This window comes from Paroedura picta, chromosome 18 (genome assembly GCF_049243985.1).
Source record: "Paroedura picta isolate Pp20150507F chromosome 18, Ppicta_v3.0, whole genome shotgun sequence".
Lineage (NCBI taxonomy): Eukaryota > Metazoa > Chordata > Lepidosauria > Squamata > Gekkonidae > Paroedura > Paroedura picta.
This window is the reverse complement of record NC_135386.1, coordinates 720,296-736,120: the sequence shown is the minus strand read 5'-3', so window position 1 is coordinate 736,120 and position 15,825 is coordinate 720,296. Positions and strand designations below refer to the sequence as shown.

Genomic DNA, 15,825 nt, shown 5'->3' with positions numbered 1-15,825 from the left:
GAGAGAGAGAGAGAGAGAGAGAGGTCCTGCTCAGGATCTGCACCAAGGGTCCCCCCTTGCCAGCTCCCTGGCCCGATGGGCTTGGCCCTTTGGCTTCCCCCACCCAGCAATACCCTCTCCAGTTCTCTCTCGCTGGCTTCCCAGGATTGGCACCGGCTCGGCCATCGACTGAGCTCTCCACCTCAACCAGTGGGGAGCCCATCGCTCTCTTCTCGTCCCTTTTACCCTCACAACAACCTTCTGAGTCAGGCTAGGCCAAGATCCCCCGGCCAGCTTCCAATCCCCCCCCCCCCCGCCCACTGAGCTGAGGGATGAGCCCCCCTCCCCGAAAACAGCATGGGGGCAAAGCACAGCTCTGCAATGAGCACCAGTGGGGGGGGGGGTGCCGCCTGTGGACGTCGCCTTCTGTGTTTGCTGGCTCTGCCCATTCAGGACTTGAGCCACGCTGAGCTCCCTCCAGACCTGAAGGCTCCCCAGACCCCGTCCCCTCCGGAGCAGCCGACCAACGGGCAGCCGGACGCACCTGACCGACAGCAAGGACAGGGCCCGCATCACCATCGTCCTGGCCAGGAGGACCTGGGCTGCGGCCGTCACCCTCCGCAAGGCCATGATGCGGTCGTGTGGGTTGGCCAGGGCCGCCGCCTGCTCCCCCAGGGAGATCCTGCCCGCGGAGCTCTTCTCGATGGAGCCGTGGCAGCCTGCCAGCCAGGAAGGAGGGAGGGAGGGAGGGGAGGAGAAGGGGAGGGTGGCGAGGTAAGCAGGATGCGGTGGAGGGCACCTCCCCCCCCCCAAGACCTGCTGGGCTCCGCCCCGCCCTGCGCACCACACTTCTGGCTCCACCAAACAGGGAATGGAGAGAATGGAGGCGTAGGCGATGCCGGTCCCCCCCCCCCCTCCCCATGAGAGGCTGGCCAGCCCCCTGCCGCTTCTGGGCCCCCCCACGAGCGTGCTCAGGCCTCGGGGAAGAAGGCCTTCCGAAGCGTACCGATCTGCATCAAGGTTTCCTCCATGCTGTTGGTGGCTGTGACCATGGCCACGGAGGCGCCGAGGGGGTCGCTGTCGGGAAACTGCACGGGCTCCGGCACGATGCGCCGGTCGTTCAGCCCCAGAGGCCCGGCCAAGAGTTCAAACTCCTCCTCGCCGGTCAGCTTCTCCTCCTCGTCTACGTCCAGCATGTCCCAGTCTTCTACCCGCAGAGGGAAGCAGGCGGGGGTTAGGCAGCCTCAACTAGCCACAGAGGGACCCCCCTCCCCTCCCCGCAAGGCCGCCGCAGAGCAGGAAGTACCTTCGTAGACGCTGTCCTGCTTCCCAATCAGGTCCGGGGCCTGTCCTTTGTACCTGCCCCCGGGAGAGGAGAAAGGGGATTTGCACCACGCAATGAAAGGCTTCTAAGTCGGGGGGAAATATGGAGCTGCCTGTCTAAAAGGGAAGCAATCGGGATCTCCAGGCACGGCATTGGGAAGGCTGCCACTGGGTGCACGTAGAAAGCTACTGGCTAGAGATCAGGGGGCAATTCCCACCTGCCTAAGGAGGTGGGGAGCTCCCCCTCCCTGGCCGTCTTCAAGACATACCCCGGATGCTGGAGGCTGATCCTGCACTGAGCAGGGGGCTGGCCCGCGTGGCCCCTTCCCCCTCCCGGATTCTAGGAGTCTCTCCTCCCTCGGGCGGCTTCCCTCGCTCGCAGGCCCTGCTGCCCCCGGTACCTTTCTGAGGCAGAGGCCTTGGACTTGCTCTTCATCGCCAAATATTTTTCCCGGCAGCTGCCGCACAAGAGGTAGTAGGGATTCCCACTCCCGCACTCGCCCCCGAACCACCCGTCCACGTAGGAGCCGTTGCTGCGGTAGCCTTGCCGGTTGGCGCTGCGCCCGCAGCCCGGGTGGTTCCTCTTCATGTGCTGGTTGAAGCTGACGACGCTCGACTCGCACAGCTCACACGTGACGACTTCGTCCCTGTCCTCCGACTCGCAGACGTGCTGCACGAGACAACCACGCCGTTATCCCCAGGCCCGCGAGAAATCTCACGTTCACTCCAGTCACTTTCCAAAGACACATTAAGCTCCGTCAAGCTCAGTGTTCAAGCGGCCCAAGGTGGACAAGGCTAACTGGGCCCCGGATCCACCCAAGAGGGTTTTGAGCCCCCCCCCTCGACCCCCCCCCCCTAACTGCACAGTGGCACTGATGGGTCAATTATGCAAGACGAGCCTGAGTGCCAAGAGCACACCTGTGGTGCGACCGTGAGCACAGCAAGAATTAGAGGCTCAAAACGCTCACAGACAAAACATAACTTCTACACAGCAACCAGGAGGGATAAGAGGAAACAATCCACAAGTGCTTTGAATACAAACAGAGGCGATCGCTTGAGCCAAACTAGCACGAGCGCTCTCCGCCTCTCGTTTAGAAACTGGTCAAACGTTGGGATTGCTCATGGCTCTTCCCAAACAGAAGTGGCCAGAACTCTTTCTTTGTTGGAGAAAAAGCAAAGGTGACTCCTGACCACAGAGATAAAAACGGCAGGGAGCTATTGGCCGTTCTGCTGAGCCTGAAGCCTCCCAAGGGGCTATGAGCAGCAGCCAAGAGAACGAGGACTGGCTTTGGGGGAACACACGGCGTCAGTCCCCGAGGAAAGGACACATAGGTCTGCAAAGGGCAAGAAGGAAAGCGAAGCAGCCCCAGCTGCGTGCACACACACCCAGGTCGGCCAGTCCAATACCTCTGGGATCCACATTCCCAGAATGTCGTTCTCGCTGGCCAGGTCTTGGCCAAACATGGCCTCCATGGCTTCGTCGTCCAGGTCGATCTCCAGCTCCTCGTCCAAGTTGAAGTCGTACAACGTCCCGGGGTCCTGCGGCAAGGAGATGCCCTCCCTCCGAGTCTGGTTCCGGTGAGCCTGTACGGAGCGGTACAATCCCGCTGAAACCAGAGGAGAAAGCCACATGCTTTATTCTGCACACAAGACTGCACACTGCCAACGGCGGGGAATCCCTTATAAAAACCCCTTTGGCCTCAAAGTTTCTCATATATATTTCATCTTGTATACATGATTATTCCATCAGCCCAAGGAGCTTCAGAAATTCCTCTACCATCCCTGCCTGGCCCCACCCTGTATGTGGGTTCTCAGATAAACCGGACAACCCTATGGCCAGACGATCACTCAAAATACAGGCTGATGCTTCCGGAGTGGGCCAGCCCTGCTAAGTAGACAGAGGGGAAAGGCGGGAGAAAAAGGCTTCCACCCACCTGCACGGGCCAAGAGCGTCCGGGCGGCCAAGTCAAATTTGTGCCTCCTCGTCACTGCCGACCGGCCCCTCGAAGCGGGCCCGCTTCCAGAGGCTGAGTTTTCTGCGTGGTCCATGTTCTCGTGACTGAAAGCACACAGGGGAGAGGAGAAACTGAGTCACCGCCGACTCAAATGGCGGGTTGGGTCCAGCGATCTGCCACCACGAGAGCAGGGGGTCCCGGCTGCATCTCCTTCCCCCTGCCAGGATTCCTGGGCTGAGGGGCTCCAAGCCAGCTCCCTCTTGCTTTGGGCTGCGCTACTTCTGGCACATAACTCGCCTTCTTGCTCAGTTCCCGCACGTGGCAAACGGCCCCCCGCTTGGTACATCTTATGCTTCCTATGACCCGTTTGGGTGCAGCCGAAGAGTTTACCTTTCGCTGAAGCCTTCCTCCATTTCCGTGGCATCTGCGGACGGGATGTCCCCCGGGGACTGCAGGTAGCTCTGCTCGCTAGACTTCCCGCTGCCCCCGGACACGATCGACCCGTGGCGTGGGTCTGCCGTCTCTTCCGACTGCGGCTCTTCGTCTTCCTCGTTCCCAGGATGCTCTATCATCCACATGGCCAGGACTGTGATATTCTGGGCATCCGCTTCCCCTCGGGCACCTGAAGCAGAAGGAAAACCCACAGGTAAATCACCAATGCACTGGGGGGGGGGCTGTGATGAAAAGGCTCCCGGGCTGTGATGAAAAGACACTCACTCTGCACATGCTCAAGAGCATCATCACCACTATGCACAAACGCTGCAGCCTTGCTCAGCCCTCGGTCAAAGAGCCCCGTTAACGTCGTTGGCAGGGGGGGGGAGCAGGACTCGGAATCGGCCCCCCCCTCCCTCCCTCCCTCCCTCCCTCCCTCCCTGCCCCGGGATCCTTCACCTGTGGCTTCCATGGCTTTTGCAATCTGCCGGAGGGAGAACCCCATTTCGAGCAAGGGCACCGCAATGGCAGGGGGCGGGGGGGACGTCGAAAGGCGGCTGCTGGGATCCGACAGGGCTGCGGGAGGGAGGGAGGGAGGAAGGGAGGGAGGAAAGAGGCCGTCAGGGCGGGTCAGCAGCCCCCCTCCCAGCCACGACCGCGGAGAAGCACAGGCAGCTCCCCCCCCCCCCCCGTGCAGGCCCCAGAGGGGACGAACCCAAAATCCAGCCATTGTTTGCGCTTAAAAATCATCTGGGGAGAAATAATTCTGACCCTTGGAAGCAAAGCCCCGCTCTGTCGCTGCTGCTCTTCCAAGAGAAATTGAGAGGGAGCGGCTTCAGAGCTGCTGCCTGGCTTCTGGGCCATTCTGCAGTCGCAGGACGCTGTGCAATCAGGGCGGGCTGAACTCCAGAAGGCCCAGCTGAAGTGGCAGGGACTGGGGGGGGGTATGGGGACTGGCCTACCTGTACGGTTGGTGGGCCGGGCAGACTGGGAGTCCGGGGAGGTGAGGCTCTGCCTCCGGCCCACCTCGTCAGAGGGAGACGTCGGCAAGGAGGAGATGGGGGGCGTCTGAGCCCGTCTCGTCGGGAGCACCGTGGTCGTCGGGTAGCTGGAGAACATTTGCCTTGGAGAAAGGGATAAAGGTCCCTCGGTCAGCAGGCGGCCTCTGCCTTGAGGGCCGGCCCCTCCGAGGTCCCTGGGCCAGACCTGGCAGGGAAGGGGACACGGGGCCCGTGGGCTGCTTCCCGCCTGCCGTGCTCCACACGAGGTTCAGTTGGGTAAAATTTGCAGACACGGCCAGGAAACGAGGGCTCGTCTCTAGGAGAAGCCAAGCCCGGGCTCGTGAAGCCAGCCCCGAAACCTCCGCCATTCCTTCACAGGGGTGGGGCAGGTCGGGGGTCCCCAGACGTCCCTGCGGGCTGGCCGGGCCTCGTGGAATCTGCAGTCCCCGGGGCACCTGGAGAGCCCCGCTTTGGCCCCCTGGCCGACAGAAGGCCGCTCCCGTGGCAGCCGGTACCTGAGGAGGCTGAGGGGCATCACGCCGGGTGACTCGGAGGCGGGGACCGTTTCCGTGTCCGTGACCGGGGTGGTGGCCGTCGTGGTGTCCTCCAGGGAGCTGCTCATGAAGGAGGTGGTGCTGGAAGCGGAAGGGCTGGTGGTGACGGGGGTCTGGGCCTGCTGAGCCGGGTCGTTCTCTTCTGCTTGCGGGTCCACTTCTGCAGAAGCAAGGTTTGCTCTCACCGAGGGGCACAGGAAGGCGCCTGGGCACCCCCCACAGCCTCAGGAAGGACTCGGGCATTCTGAAGGCCCAGGGGAATAGCGGCCGCTACGGCATCACGGGGCAAACCTGGTCCGACATCCAGAGGAATGGGCTTGGGAAGCCCCAGAGGAAAACCGGCGGCCCCTCCCCTGCAGGCATTTCCCGCTCAAAGGACCAGGTGGAAGGTGAGGAGGAAGACCTCGGCCTGGGGCCCTGGGGAGCGGCTGCCAGTCAGAGGAGGCAGAGGAGACCTGGAGGGACCGAGGAGCTGATCCAGCATAAGGCAGCTTCCTGCAAACGTTCACCCCAGGGGCCACCGGGAGGTACCTGGTTTGACTTTGCCGCCACTCTGGTCCTCCAGCAGCCCGTGAACCACCAGTTTGTAGATCATGGCTTGCGCCCGCTCCAGGTCTGCCAGCCCCAGAGCCCTCTTGATGGGAGAGCGCATGACGGCCCGCTTCACCATGTGGCGCATCAGGAACTGCAGGGCAGCGCGCATCTCGACGTCCTCGTGGACGATGGGGGAGCTGGCACAGTCGGAGTTGTGGCCGCTCTCCGCCAAGACTTTGGGGATGAGCAGGAGCTCGGCGTATTTGCTGCAGCTGAGAAGGGTGCTGAGCGACTTCATGGCCCCCAGGTACAGGTAGGACAGCTGCACCGCCCGGATTTCGGACTGCGCCACGTCGTGGTTCTTGGAGGCGTGTTCGTGATTCTTCCGCTTGCCTTCCGCGCTGGGGTGCTGGCAATCCATCCCGAGGGAGACGGACTCCAAAGAAAAGGAAGCCACCTCGCTGTCTGATTTTGAACTCGCCGCCCCGTGCCCTTTCACGTCCTCCGCGCTGGGCACCGATCGGGCCTCGGCCGAGGCAGCCCCGTCCGCCTTGAGGTCCGGCTCCCCCTTGTCTTCCGCGTCGTGCTTGTGCTTCTTCTCGTGCCTCTTGGCGCTCGGCTTGCCCAGGTCTTCGTGGATGCCGGTCAGGTAGGTCAGGTCCAGGAGGACGGCGGCCGTCAGGCCCCGGAACCTGGCCACGTCGAAGGGCAGCGGCTCGCAAGGCTCCAGGTTGTACAGGGGCGTGTCACTAGGCGACCAAAAAGTTGGGAAGCTTTAATAAAGACCAGAAGGACACAGGAAGAAGCCAGTGAGGGAGAGACAGGAGGAAAGTACAGGAAATCACGTGAGGCCAAAGAAGATGAGAGAGAGAGAGAGAGAGCTGGTCCGCAGCGTCACGGACCGACAGGCGCAAAAAGGCAGCACAAGCCACGAGGGGGAAGAAGCGGGTTGTGAGCAGATCAGGAGGGGGCAGGAAGGGGACACGGGAGCATGCAGGACAAGCCGCTTGGAATACTTCCACCACTCAGAGATGCTCCGTCACTCACACCCGCTTGGGAAAACGCAAGCAGCAAAGCTCAGGTTTGTGATCCCGAAATCCACTCCCAAAAGCAGGGCTCCAACTCCCCCCAAGTCGCTTGTTTTTGGCAGCCTCCCTGGAACCTCCACCATCCCAGCCTGCCCAGGCCTCCCTCCTGGCATCGTGAGGAAGGAAAAGCAGCCTCCAAGGAGCCTCTTGACAGCCATCCGTCGGAATATAGGCAAGCCCCCTAGCTGCTCCCTGGGACCCCTGGCCGGCTTATGGCTACCAGTAGATGCTGCCACACCCCCCCCCCCCACACTGTGTCGCGGAGCCAAGCGTACCTGATGGTGATCTCCGCTTCGTCCCATTGGACCTTGGCCGAGGTGCTGCCCTCTTTGACGACGCCGAGCAAGGTGGCGTGCCGCCCGGCCTGCTTGTGGACGCAGCGGCCCCCCACGCGCAGCCCCGCGTCCACTCCGCCGATCAGGGCCAGGACGGGCCACACCTCCACGCAGAGGGTCTTCAGCTGGGGCTCGGAGAGGTCGGCCAGGCCGTGCCGACCGCCGGCCTTGCCCTTCTCCTCCTCGCGGCTCTCCTCCTTCTCCTCGCGGGCCTCGTTCTCCTCTCGGCTCTGGAGGGAGCGGCTTTTCTTCAGCTTCTGGCCCCCGTCCTTCAGGCACGCCTTGATCTTGCGGAGCCGCTCCATCATTTTCTTGTTGATGCAGTGCGTCCATCGGTCCGTCCGGTGGAGGATGCGCAGGAGCTGGATCGTGGCCTCCGCCAGCACGGCGGCGACGGGGCTGCAGATGGGGTCCCCCGGCAGCAAGTCCCTCGGGGTGCCACGCATCTGCATGTCGCAGATCTTGACCTGGACGGAGACAGGCAGCCTCAGCAAGGCCTTCCGGTGAGAGGCCTGCGTCTTCTCCCGCCCCCCTCGGCCACACTGCACAGGGCCACTCCCACTGACCTTCTCGCCAGGGTTGCTGCTATAAAACATCACACAGGGGTACAATTCTGCAGCGTCCACGTCTTCAAACGCCAGCTTAGGCTCCTGGTGGAACACACCGCAAGGAGTCAGGGAAAAGCACCCAGCTGTGCGTGGGGGGAGGGGGCTGAGGACCACCCCGTCCAACTGGCTGCAGCATGCAGGAGGGTGCTTCCGCCACGGAACTGCCCTCCTTGTTCAAAGGTCATTCCTAATATCCGGCTGAGATCTCCCCACCTTGTCCCGAGCGTGACCCTCCACTGCCGGCCGAACCCTCTCCCTGCCCTCCTCTAGGTGACCGTCCTTCGGATGCTTCCAGAGTATAAGCAGGCCTCTGCTTCCCAGCAGGGCCGCTCCCTACCTCTCCGTTGTAGCCGAAGGAGATGGTTCTGGCTTCCATGTCCAGCACGCAGGTGATGAAGTCCCCTTGGGTGAAGCTGGTCAGCGTCAGGGTCTGCTCCCCGTTGTGGTAGAGGTTGCCGCTGTAGGCGCGATACAGCCACATGTCGGAGGTGGTGCGGTGATTAAAATCGTGGACCGGCCAGCGAGACACGCCGACGCACGTCCCCTCGTTGCCTCGGTTCTCCTTCACAATGTAGAACTAGAAAGGAGGCGACACAAAGACCCTGGGTGCTCGCGACAGCCGGAAGAGCAGAGCCCAGCAGCACCCGGAAGGCCAGCAAAACCCGTGGCAGGGCGGGAGTCGGCCTCACCAAGGCTCAGATCTCGCAATCGGTTTTGTGAGTTTTTAAGGGGCCGCGGGGTCCCGGCCCGTTCCGACCGCGACGGACAGACCCGCGTGGAGACCCCCCGTTATCTCCCACCCAGCCCCATGAAAAGTACGAACCTTCCACTGATAGCAGCCGGACGTGACGCCGGTGGAGGCTAATCCGTAGCCTTTCCCTCCGCTGCCGTGAGTCAAGACCTGGCTGTTCTCCACGATGCAGCACTGGGCTTTCTCGGGGTCGAAAGACACCTCCTGGATGGGGAGGTTCTCCTCCTCCTCTTCCGGCTCTCCCTGCTTCTGCCAGAGAGAGAGAGCGACAGAGTGCGTGGGAGTCTCAGGAGGGGGCCCCGGGGAGCAAACCGGCCGGGTTGGGGGTGGGAAAAGAAGGTGGGGGGGGGACGGCAGCTCCTACCTGCAGCTTCATTTCGTGCTCCTTCTCTTTGACCTGGACGGTGTGCTTGGCTTGGGCCACTGGGCTCTCCCACATGCAGTCCGACAGAAGGGAGAAGAGCCGCTCCACTACCTGCCGAGCAACGCAGGCCCAAAGCACATTAATTCCAGCCCTTCAATCGGAACTCTGCGCCTCTCCTCAGCATCCCTAGGCGCTGGACCAAACAGGTCAGGCAGCAGGGGACAGGGCCTAGAACTATTTCCCCTTAAACTTTAATATGTAACCACAAAGGGGAGGCTCAGATCTCACAGTGCAGTTGTGCCCCCCTCTGTCTTCCAAAGCAGAGCAGGAGAGAGAGGGGGGGGTTTCCATGCAGGTCTCCCCCCACCCAGGAATGGAACAAGCCCAGGCCTGCTTAGCCCCACAGGCCCCCTGGAATCACTCCGGAGTTGATGGAAAGGGGCACAGACCTGGGTCATCTGATCATCCTCCACGCCGGATTCGCAGGCAGGCAGGACAGCCTCCAGGACGTGCAAGGCCAGCAGGCGGGTCCGCAGGTTGCCCACCAAAGGCACACCTGCGGGAGGAAGCGGGGCCAAGCACCACCCGTCAGAAGCACGTCAGCCGCGGCCTGCGGCTGAGGGTGCAAATCGCACAGGGCCTGCAGGGGCCCAGCTGCTCCCGGACACACAGGAGCCGGGCTCAAACGCCCACCCAGCACCCCTCAACATGCCCAGGCGCCAGAGCAGCGGGGGACATTCCAAAGCCGCCGTACCTGAGCAGCATTTCTGGGAGGCGATGTTCAGGAGCACCTCCGTCCACTTCGGAGATGCCATTTTGGACTGGATGGCTTTGGAGGAAACCACCCTCCGGAGGAAAACCAAGAAGTCTCCCAGGTGCAATTCCGCAGCGTGCTGCTTCCGCAGGGCCACTGGGAGTGGACCAAGAAGAGAACCTCAGAGAAGCCTGGCTGGGTCGGGCCAGGGGCCCCCAAATCCAGCCCTCTGTGCGGTGCAGGAGCCAAAACCCAGGGGCCTCCAGGAAACCCAGCAGTGGGGCTGGCCTCTAGCAGCCCTCCTACTATGCCCCCCCCCCCGAGCCCCAAGAAGACAGAGCACCCCTGCCCAAGAGAAGGAGACCACTGATGGGCCTCCCACCTTCCCTTGGGGGGCAAAGAAGGACGTCCTTTTCTCTGCTCTGAATTCCACGGAGCACAGGCCATCTCACGGAATACGTGAAGCTGCCTTCTACAGAACCAGACTGCCAACACCGCCCCCAGTCACCCCCCCCTCCCCATAAGCAGCAGGAAGACGGTCCCTCGGCCCTCACCTCTGAAGTCCTTCCTCTCGCTCTCCCCACTGGCCTCAGCCTTTTCCTCCTCCTCCTCCTCTTCCTCCTCCTCCTCCTCTTCCCCGTCTTCCTTTTCCCCGAAGGAAGCCAGGAGCATCACCCCGGCTTGCGACAGGAGGTTCTTCAGCTGGCTGCAGAGGAGATCCAGCAGGGACTGGACCACTTTGGGACTCAGCTTATCCGCATAGGTGCTGTGGAGAAAGGCCAGGGTCAGGAGCCGCGGGGAAGAGGAAACGGCCGATATCCGAGGTTCTCAGACCCTGAGCCTGGGCAGAGCTGATTCTCCATCTTCCAGGCATGAAAGGAGAACAGCAAAAAAGTTTGCCCACCTCCAGCCACGGAAATGAACCGGCAAGCTGCTGATCTCTTTTTCCCTCTCAACAAAGGGGAGGTGCACGGCTCTTCAGTTCGCACCCCACTCAGCACTCACCCGGTGGTGATGGCCAGGATCTGCAGGAGCCTGGTGCTGGCCACCTTCAGGGCCGTGCTGAGCTGAGAGACGCCGCTCTTGGGCAGGAGCTGCAGCGGCTGGCCCAGCAGGGTGTCCGTGCCGCACAGCTGGGACAGGACGTTCAACAGGCCGGTGGAGATGGCCAAGGAGACGTCGACCGGCTGGTAGTGAACACTCAGGGCAAACACCGTCACCAGCAGGAGGCGCTGCTGCGCCTCTAAGGCACAAACAAGAGGAGGGAGGGTTACAGCACCTCAGCCCCGCCTCCAGAGGGGACGGAAGGAGCAGATAGACCCCCCCGCCCCCCCCCCGTTTCAGCCCCCTTACCGATGTGGTGCTTATTGGCCTGCAGCGCTCTTTCCAGGGTGGCAGACAACTGCTGATAGATCTTATGCACGGCCATCTGGATTTCGGTCTGGATGCTCCTCTTCGCGGCCCTGATGCCGTCCTGTGGGACAAGCCCAACCCACACGAATCCTCAGACAGGGCAAAGGAAAGGAGAAACCCTCCCAAACCATGGAAAACGCAGGGTGCCTCACAGCAGCCTCACGAGGAACACGCCCAAAGCAGGGACTCTGCACAGCTCCAGAGACCAGAGGCCTAGGCTGCGTCAGGAAGGCTCCAGCCCCCTGGCCCGGCAACCGGGGGTGGAGGAGGGAGGGAAGGCGAGGATTTCAGGCTCATCCGCAGCCCAAACTGTGACCCTCACGGCCCCTTCCCCCCCTCAGCAGCTGCCGGTCCTAAAATCAGACCATCTCTCTGCATCCAAGCCGGGCAGGAGGCCAAGGTCCGACCGGCCCGCCTCTCCTCTCGTTAGAGAGCCTCACCTGGTAGTGATGGAGGCGGACGCTCTCCCCTTTGCCGCCCGCGTGCCCCACGGTGCCCAAGCCGAAGCAGCCGGCCAGGAACTGCAGGCGCACCGAAGTGAGGAGCGAGGAAGACGGGAAGCCGGGCCCTTGGCGGCTCCCTCCCGAGGGGCCACTGCCTTTCTCTTCCATCCCGGAAAGCAGCACCAGGATCTGATGGAGGGCTTCCAAGCGCAGCTGTAAGGAAGGGAATTCTTCCCATGCTATTGGGCACGAGAGGCCGCGTGCCGGAGCATCAGCAGAGCCACCAGGTCTGCACACATGTGCGGGTGCCTGCCTGGGCCCCCCGCCCCCACAGGACAGCCATTCAGGAAGAAATAAAAACAGGAGACAGTGGCTGGCCAGGACGGCAGCCTCCAGAGCTTCCAAGAGCCCCCTCCCCTCCCTGCTGGGCCGGGCTTCTGGGTGGGCTTGAAAGAGTCCCCTGCCATCTCCAAAACGCCAAGGATCAAACCGGAGGGCTTCTGCATGCAAAGCAGGGGCTCTGCCCTTGAACCACGGCCCCTCCCCAACCACACGGGAAGGGTCGGGATGGGCCAGGAGGCTGAAAGGCCCACAAGGAAGGCAACCCTGGGGGAAATGACAGAGTGAAACTGAAATCCCAGCTGGCGTGGGAGTGGAGGGCAACCTACCTACCTATCTCTACACACACATACACACACACACACACACACACACACACAGGGTTTCCACTGTTTGCTATTGGATATCTGCATTGGCATAATCCCGTGAAGCTTTTCTGCTCTCAACCTACAATTTCCGCGGTGTCACCCTCTCCCCCCCCCCCCCGAGCATTACTGCAGGTTTCTGTATCCCCCATGTGTCCTCCCCTGTCCGAGTGCTTCTCCTCGGAGGGGGGGGGGGCCGGGGGGGCTCACCTCCGCTCTGAGCTGCTGCTGCTCCATGGCGGTGACGTAGGCCTGGGGGCTGGTCGACATGCTTTCTTCCGGCTCCTTGATCCCCGGGGGGCTGGCCACCTCTCCGCTCACAAAGCTGACGATGTTCTCAATCAGGGTGTGAACGCCGACGGATTTGGTGAAGTCCATGTCCGACTCCCCGAACGAACAAGCGGAGCTGTACAGCCAGTCTCTGCTGTGCTTCAGCCGCGTCCATGAGTCGCTCAGAGCCTCCATCGGGCTGCAGACGACTCCTAGAAACACACGAAAGAGAGAGAGAGAGAGAGAGAGCCCGCCATAAACTCCCGTGCACAAGAGAGAGAGAGAAGGGGAGGAAGATGACGACAGAAATGACGGAGCGGCTTGCAGCTTGAACAGATGGGGATGGAGGTTCCTCTCACACCATGCACACAGTTAGCAAATTACGCTACAAAAGGGATGGGGGGGGGAGAAGGGAACTTCTGCCGTGTTTTTATGGCTGTATTTCCTTGTGCAACACGTGGCCACAGAAGGAAAGGGAAGGAAAGGGAACCACTCAAATGGCTCGGCCGAAAGCTAGAGGAGTGGATCAGGAAGGGGGCGAGGCAGACAAAACAGCAGCCTGTGGTTATGGGGGAGAGCAAACAAACTGGGCGCTTCGTTTCTTTCGAAAACTGTGTCCGTACAGAAGGTAAAAAGCCAGGATTCGCGCAGTTTCCACGCCGGTGCGGGCAAAGCGGGGGGATGATTCCTCACTTGCTTGGAATGAGAGGATGGGGGAGGAGAAGGGCAAGTAAACCCGTGGGAAATGGCCGTGCTTCAGCCTCCCCCCCCAAACCGCCTTCTGGAGAGGGGGAGCTGGAGGGCAACCCCGCAGTCTCCTCCCTCTGTCCCTGCTGGTGGGCCTCCTGGGGCCTTCAAAATGGGCTTAAATAAACACAGCGGGGTGTGGTTTGTGTGATCCATTCAGAATGGAAAGAAGGGCTGGGGGGACCCAGGAGCAAAATCGCCCCTCAGCCCTGCAAGCGACACGGTGACTTGAGGCCAGTGAGCTCCCCTGGGACCAACCCACCATGCAGGGTTGTTGTGGCGAGAATAAAAGGAGGCGGGGAGCAACTTGTGCACTCCTCTGAGCCGCTTGGGGGAAAGGGGAGATAAAGCAGAGAGGGCACAAGAGACACAAGCAGCCCTGGGCCTGGGGGAGACCTTTGGCATTTCCGAGGCTCACACGGCACTCCGCTTCACAAATTCGGAACACAATCCAGCTCTCACACACCTAACGGCCTTGTGGACCACCTTGCAGCCGTTCAGACTGGATAGGCTGGCATGAAGGACAAGCACTCTGCGCAGGAGTCCTGAGCCGGTTTTGAGTGCCTTTCCCACCCAGTCAACTCTTCCCCCAGGGGCCTGCTCGAGAGGAGTGGGGCACGGACCCATCGGAGCCCCAAGGAGCCCAAGCCTACCCTGGGAGGCCCAGCTGACCCTGGGGCTCTAGAGAAGTCCGGCGCAGACCCCAGAGAAACCTTTCTCCTCTCTTGCCCAAGCACCCTCTCCTTCCTTGACTCTGGGATGCTTTGGCCCAGCAAGCTCACGTGTGAATCCTGAACAGTTCCTGGGCTTACTGACTTCATGTGCTTAAAAAAAAAACAATTGTTTGTTTCCATGTTCAGCCTTCGCCATGAGCAGTGAAAATGGGGTTCTGCTCAAGGTAAAACCTGTGCTTTCTTTACCCTCCCCCGGAGCACGCTAGGACATTCCCAGCACTCAGGCGAGGGCTCCGGGGCACGAGTATCTACGGCACAGTCTCGAACACGGAAGATCACCACAGGCGTTTACTTGTCCTTATAGGCCAGCGTCTAGGCATGGGACTTCCCAAAATGGATGCGGAGCAGCTGCTATACATACTTTATATATAAAACATAATAAAATATGTAGGCAAGCTAGAGAGGGGGAAATAGAAACCAGAACATGCCGTCGTGTACTTGCTTGAAGCTCTTCTTTTTTCTGGGACTCAACTGGCCCAAAAGGAGCAAACACACTACCACACAAGAATCAGGAGACAAAGAGAGACGTTTTGGGTACAAGAGACAACATACAGCCTTCTGCATTCTGCCCAGTCGTGGCAAGGCCCTTCCGGAGGGAGCCGGCAGGAGGGTTTCCGCAGGGCCTCTGCGCATGCCGCTCCTGGGACTCCTGCGTACAGGCCCTCGCGGGACAAACTTTTTGAAATAAAATAAAATAATACAGGGAGCAACTCTGGGATGGGACAGGGTCAGGCGCAAGCTCAGAACAGAAGCAATCTTGAACCACAAGGAAAGGCAAGGCATAAATATTTTGACCAACCAACCAGTCAGTCAGTCAGTCAGTCAGTCGTACCCAAAGAAATAAATCTGCCCAGCAACCCTTTGAGGCTGGGAGCAAGCAGGGCAAGGCCTGGCAGGCAGCAGAAACCACCCGAACCCAGGAGAGGCAGGGGGAAGCAGGTTGTCAAATGTCGGTCCTCTTAAAATTCAGTTCCAAAAAGAAAAAAGAATTACCCCTCTTTCGGTGCGATGACGCCAAGTCCAAGTCCACATTTCGCCTTCCGCTCTAGAGCAAACAGACAAAAAGGGTGTGATTTCTTCCCATCTCAGCTCATTCCTTTGTCAGCCACAATCGGCAGCTAGCAGTTGAAACTGTCCCAGTGCACTCCGCACCCTTTTCCAGCTTCACTGGCCGGCCGGCCGGAGACATCCTCCTGGGCCCCGCATGCCCCTCTTGGCAGGTCTCAGGCCCATACGGCAGTCCTTAAGGGGCCCCGAGAGGGCCTGAGATGCTCCCCTTTCAGCGCTTCCCACCTGAGGCCGCCAGGGGCTCCTCAAGAGCAAGGAGAGTCTCCAGCCCCACTGCTAAGGCACGGCTGGAGGGAGAGGCGAGGCCTGAAAATCACGAGGGATGAACCCACAACCTCCATGCTGCCCTGAAGCCACAGCTCTGAACCTGCCTGTCCCTCCTACCCCACAGCCCACAGGCTGGCAAGCTGACAAGCAGAAGTCAGGCGGCAGCCAGCCAGCCACGAGGACTCCACGTAGTCTCACTCACCAGGGAATAACCCTCTTCGTCTGATTCAGGCTGAGATAAATCAGATTCGCTCCTGGATTTCATCAGTTTGTAACTGGAAGGGGAGTGGGCCGACCGACTCTCTGCGGTAAGACTTTCACTTCTGGCTCGTGCATGTGAAAAAATGAGAGAGAGAGAGAGAGAGAGAGAGAGAGAGAGAGAGAGAGAGAGATATTCCACCGCATCTGTGCCCGGAAGACCTGTCCTGTCCATGCCCTTCTGCACAACTGGTGGCTGCAGCATGGAGATCAGCTGAGCAAGGGAGAGATGCCCAGGCCCCC

At 60.9% G+C, this 15,825-nt stretch overlaps 1 protein-coding gene across 8 annotated transcripts in view; it reads right to left on the bottom strand.

The window, feature by feature from the left end:
* HERC1 (HECT and RLD domain containing E3 ubiquitin protein ligase family member 1) overlaps positions 1-15,825 on the bottom strand; it is a 49,420-nt gene that overhangs the window by 14,862 nt on the left and 18,733 nt on the right. For 4 of the 8 annotated variants that reach the window (XR_013227436.1, XM_077317915.1, XM_077317922.1 and 1 more), the window contains exons 24-48: positions 15,527-15,647; positions 14,983-15,034; positions 12,449-12,720; positions 11,532-11,747; positions 11,032-11,152; positions 10,684-10,921; positions 10,233-10,444; positions 9,679-9,834; positions 9,374-9,480; positions 8,925-9,035; positions 8,633-8,809; positions 8,147-8,386; positions 7,768-7,851; positions 7,142-7,668; positions 5,776-6,551; positions 5,206-5,404; positions 4,652-4,812; positions 4,149-4,265; positions 3,648-3,879; positions 3,237-3,361; positions 2,689-2,909; positions 1,704-1,972; positions 1,286-1,338; positions 986-1,186; positions 524-698 (exon numbers count right to left, since the gene is read on the bottom strand). Coding sequence is in view for 7 of the 8 variants with exons in the window: in XM_077317915.1 (XP_077174030.1) it covers positions 524-698; positions 986-1,186; positions 1,286-1,338; positions 1,704-1,972; positions 2,689-2,909; positions 3,237-3,361; positions 3,648-3,879; positions 4,149-4,265; positions 4,652-4,812; positions 5,206-5,404; positions 5,776-6,551; positions 7,142-7,668; positions 7,768-7,851; positions 8,147-8,386; positions 8,633-8,809; positions 8,925-9,035; positions 9,374-9,480; positions 9,679-9,834; positions 10,233-10,444; positions 10,684-10,921; positions 11,032-11,152; positions 11,532-11,747; positions 12,449-12,720; positions 14,983-15,034; positions 15,527-15,647 (5,163 nt within the window). In the remaining variant the exon portion in view is untranslated. The remainder of the gene's footprint in view (positions 1-523; positions 699-985; positions 1,187-1,285; positions 1,339-1,703; positions 1,973-2,688; positions 2,910-3,236; positions 3,362-3,647; positions 3,880-4,148; positions 4,266-4,651; positions 4,813-5,205; positions 5,405-5,775; positions 6,552-7,141; positions 7,669-7,767; positions 7,852-8,146; positions 8,387-8,632; positions 8,810-8,924; positions 9,036-9,373; positions 9,481-9,678; positions 9,835-10,232; positions 10,445-10,683; positions 10,922-11,031; positions 11,153-11,531; positions 11,748-12,448; positions 12,721-14,982; positions 15,035-15,526; positions 15,648-15,825) is intronic. The other 4 variants (XM_077317918.1, XM_077317919.1, XM_077317920.1 and 1 more) reach the window with 4 other exon arrangements.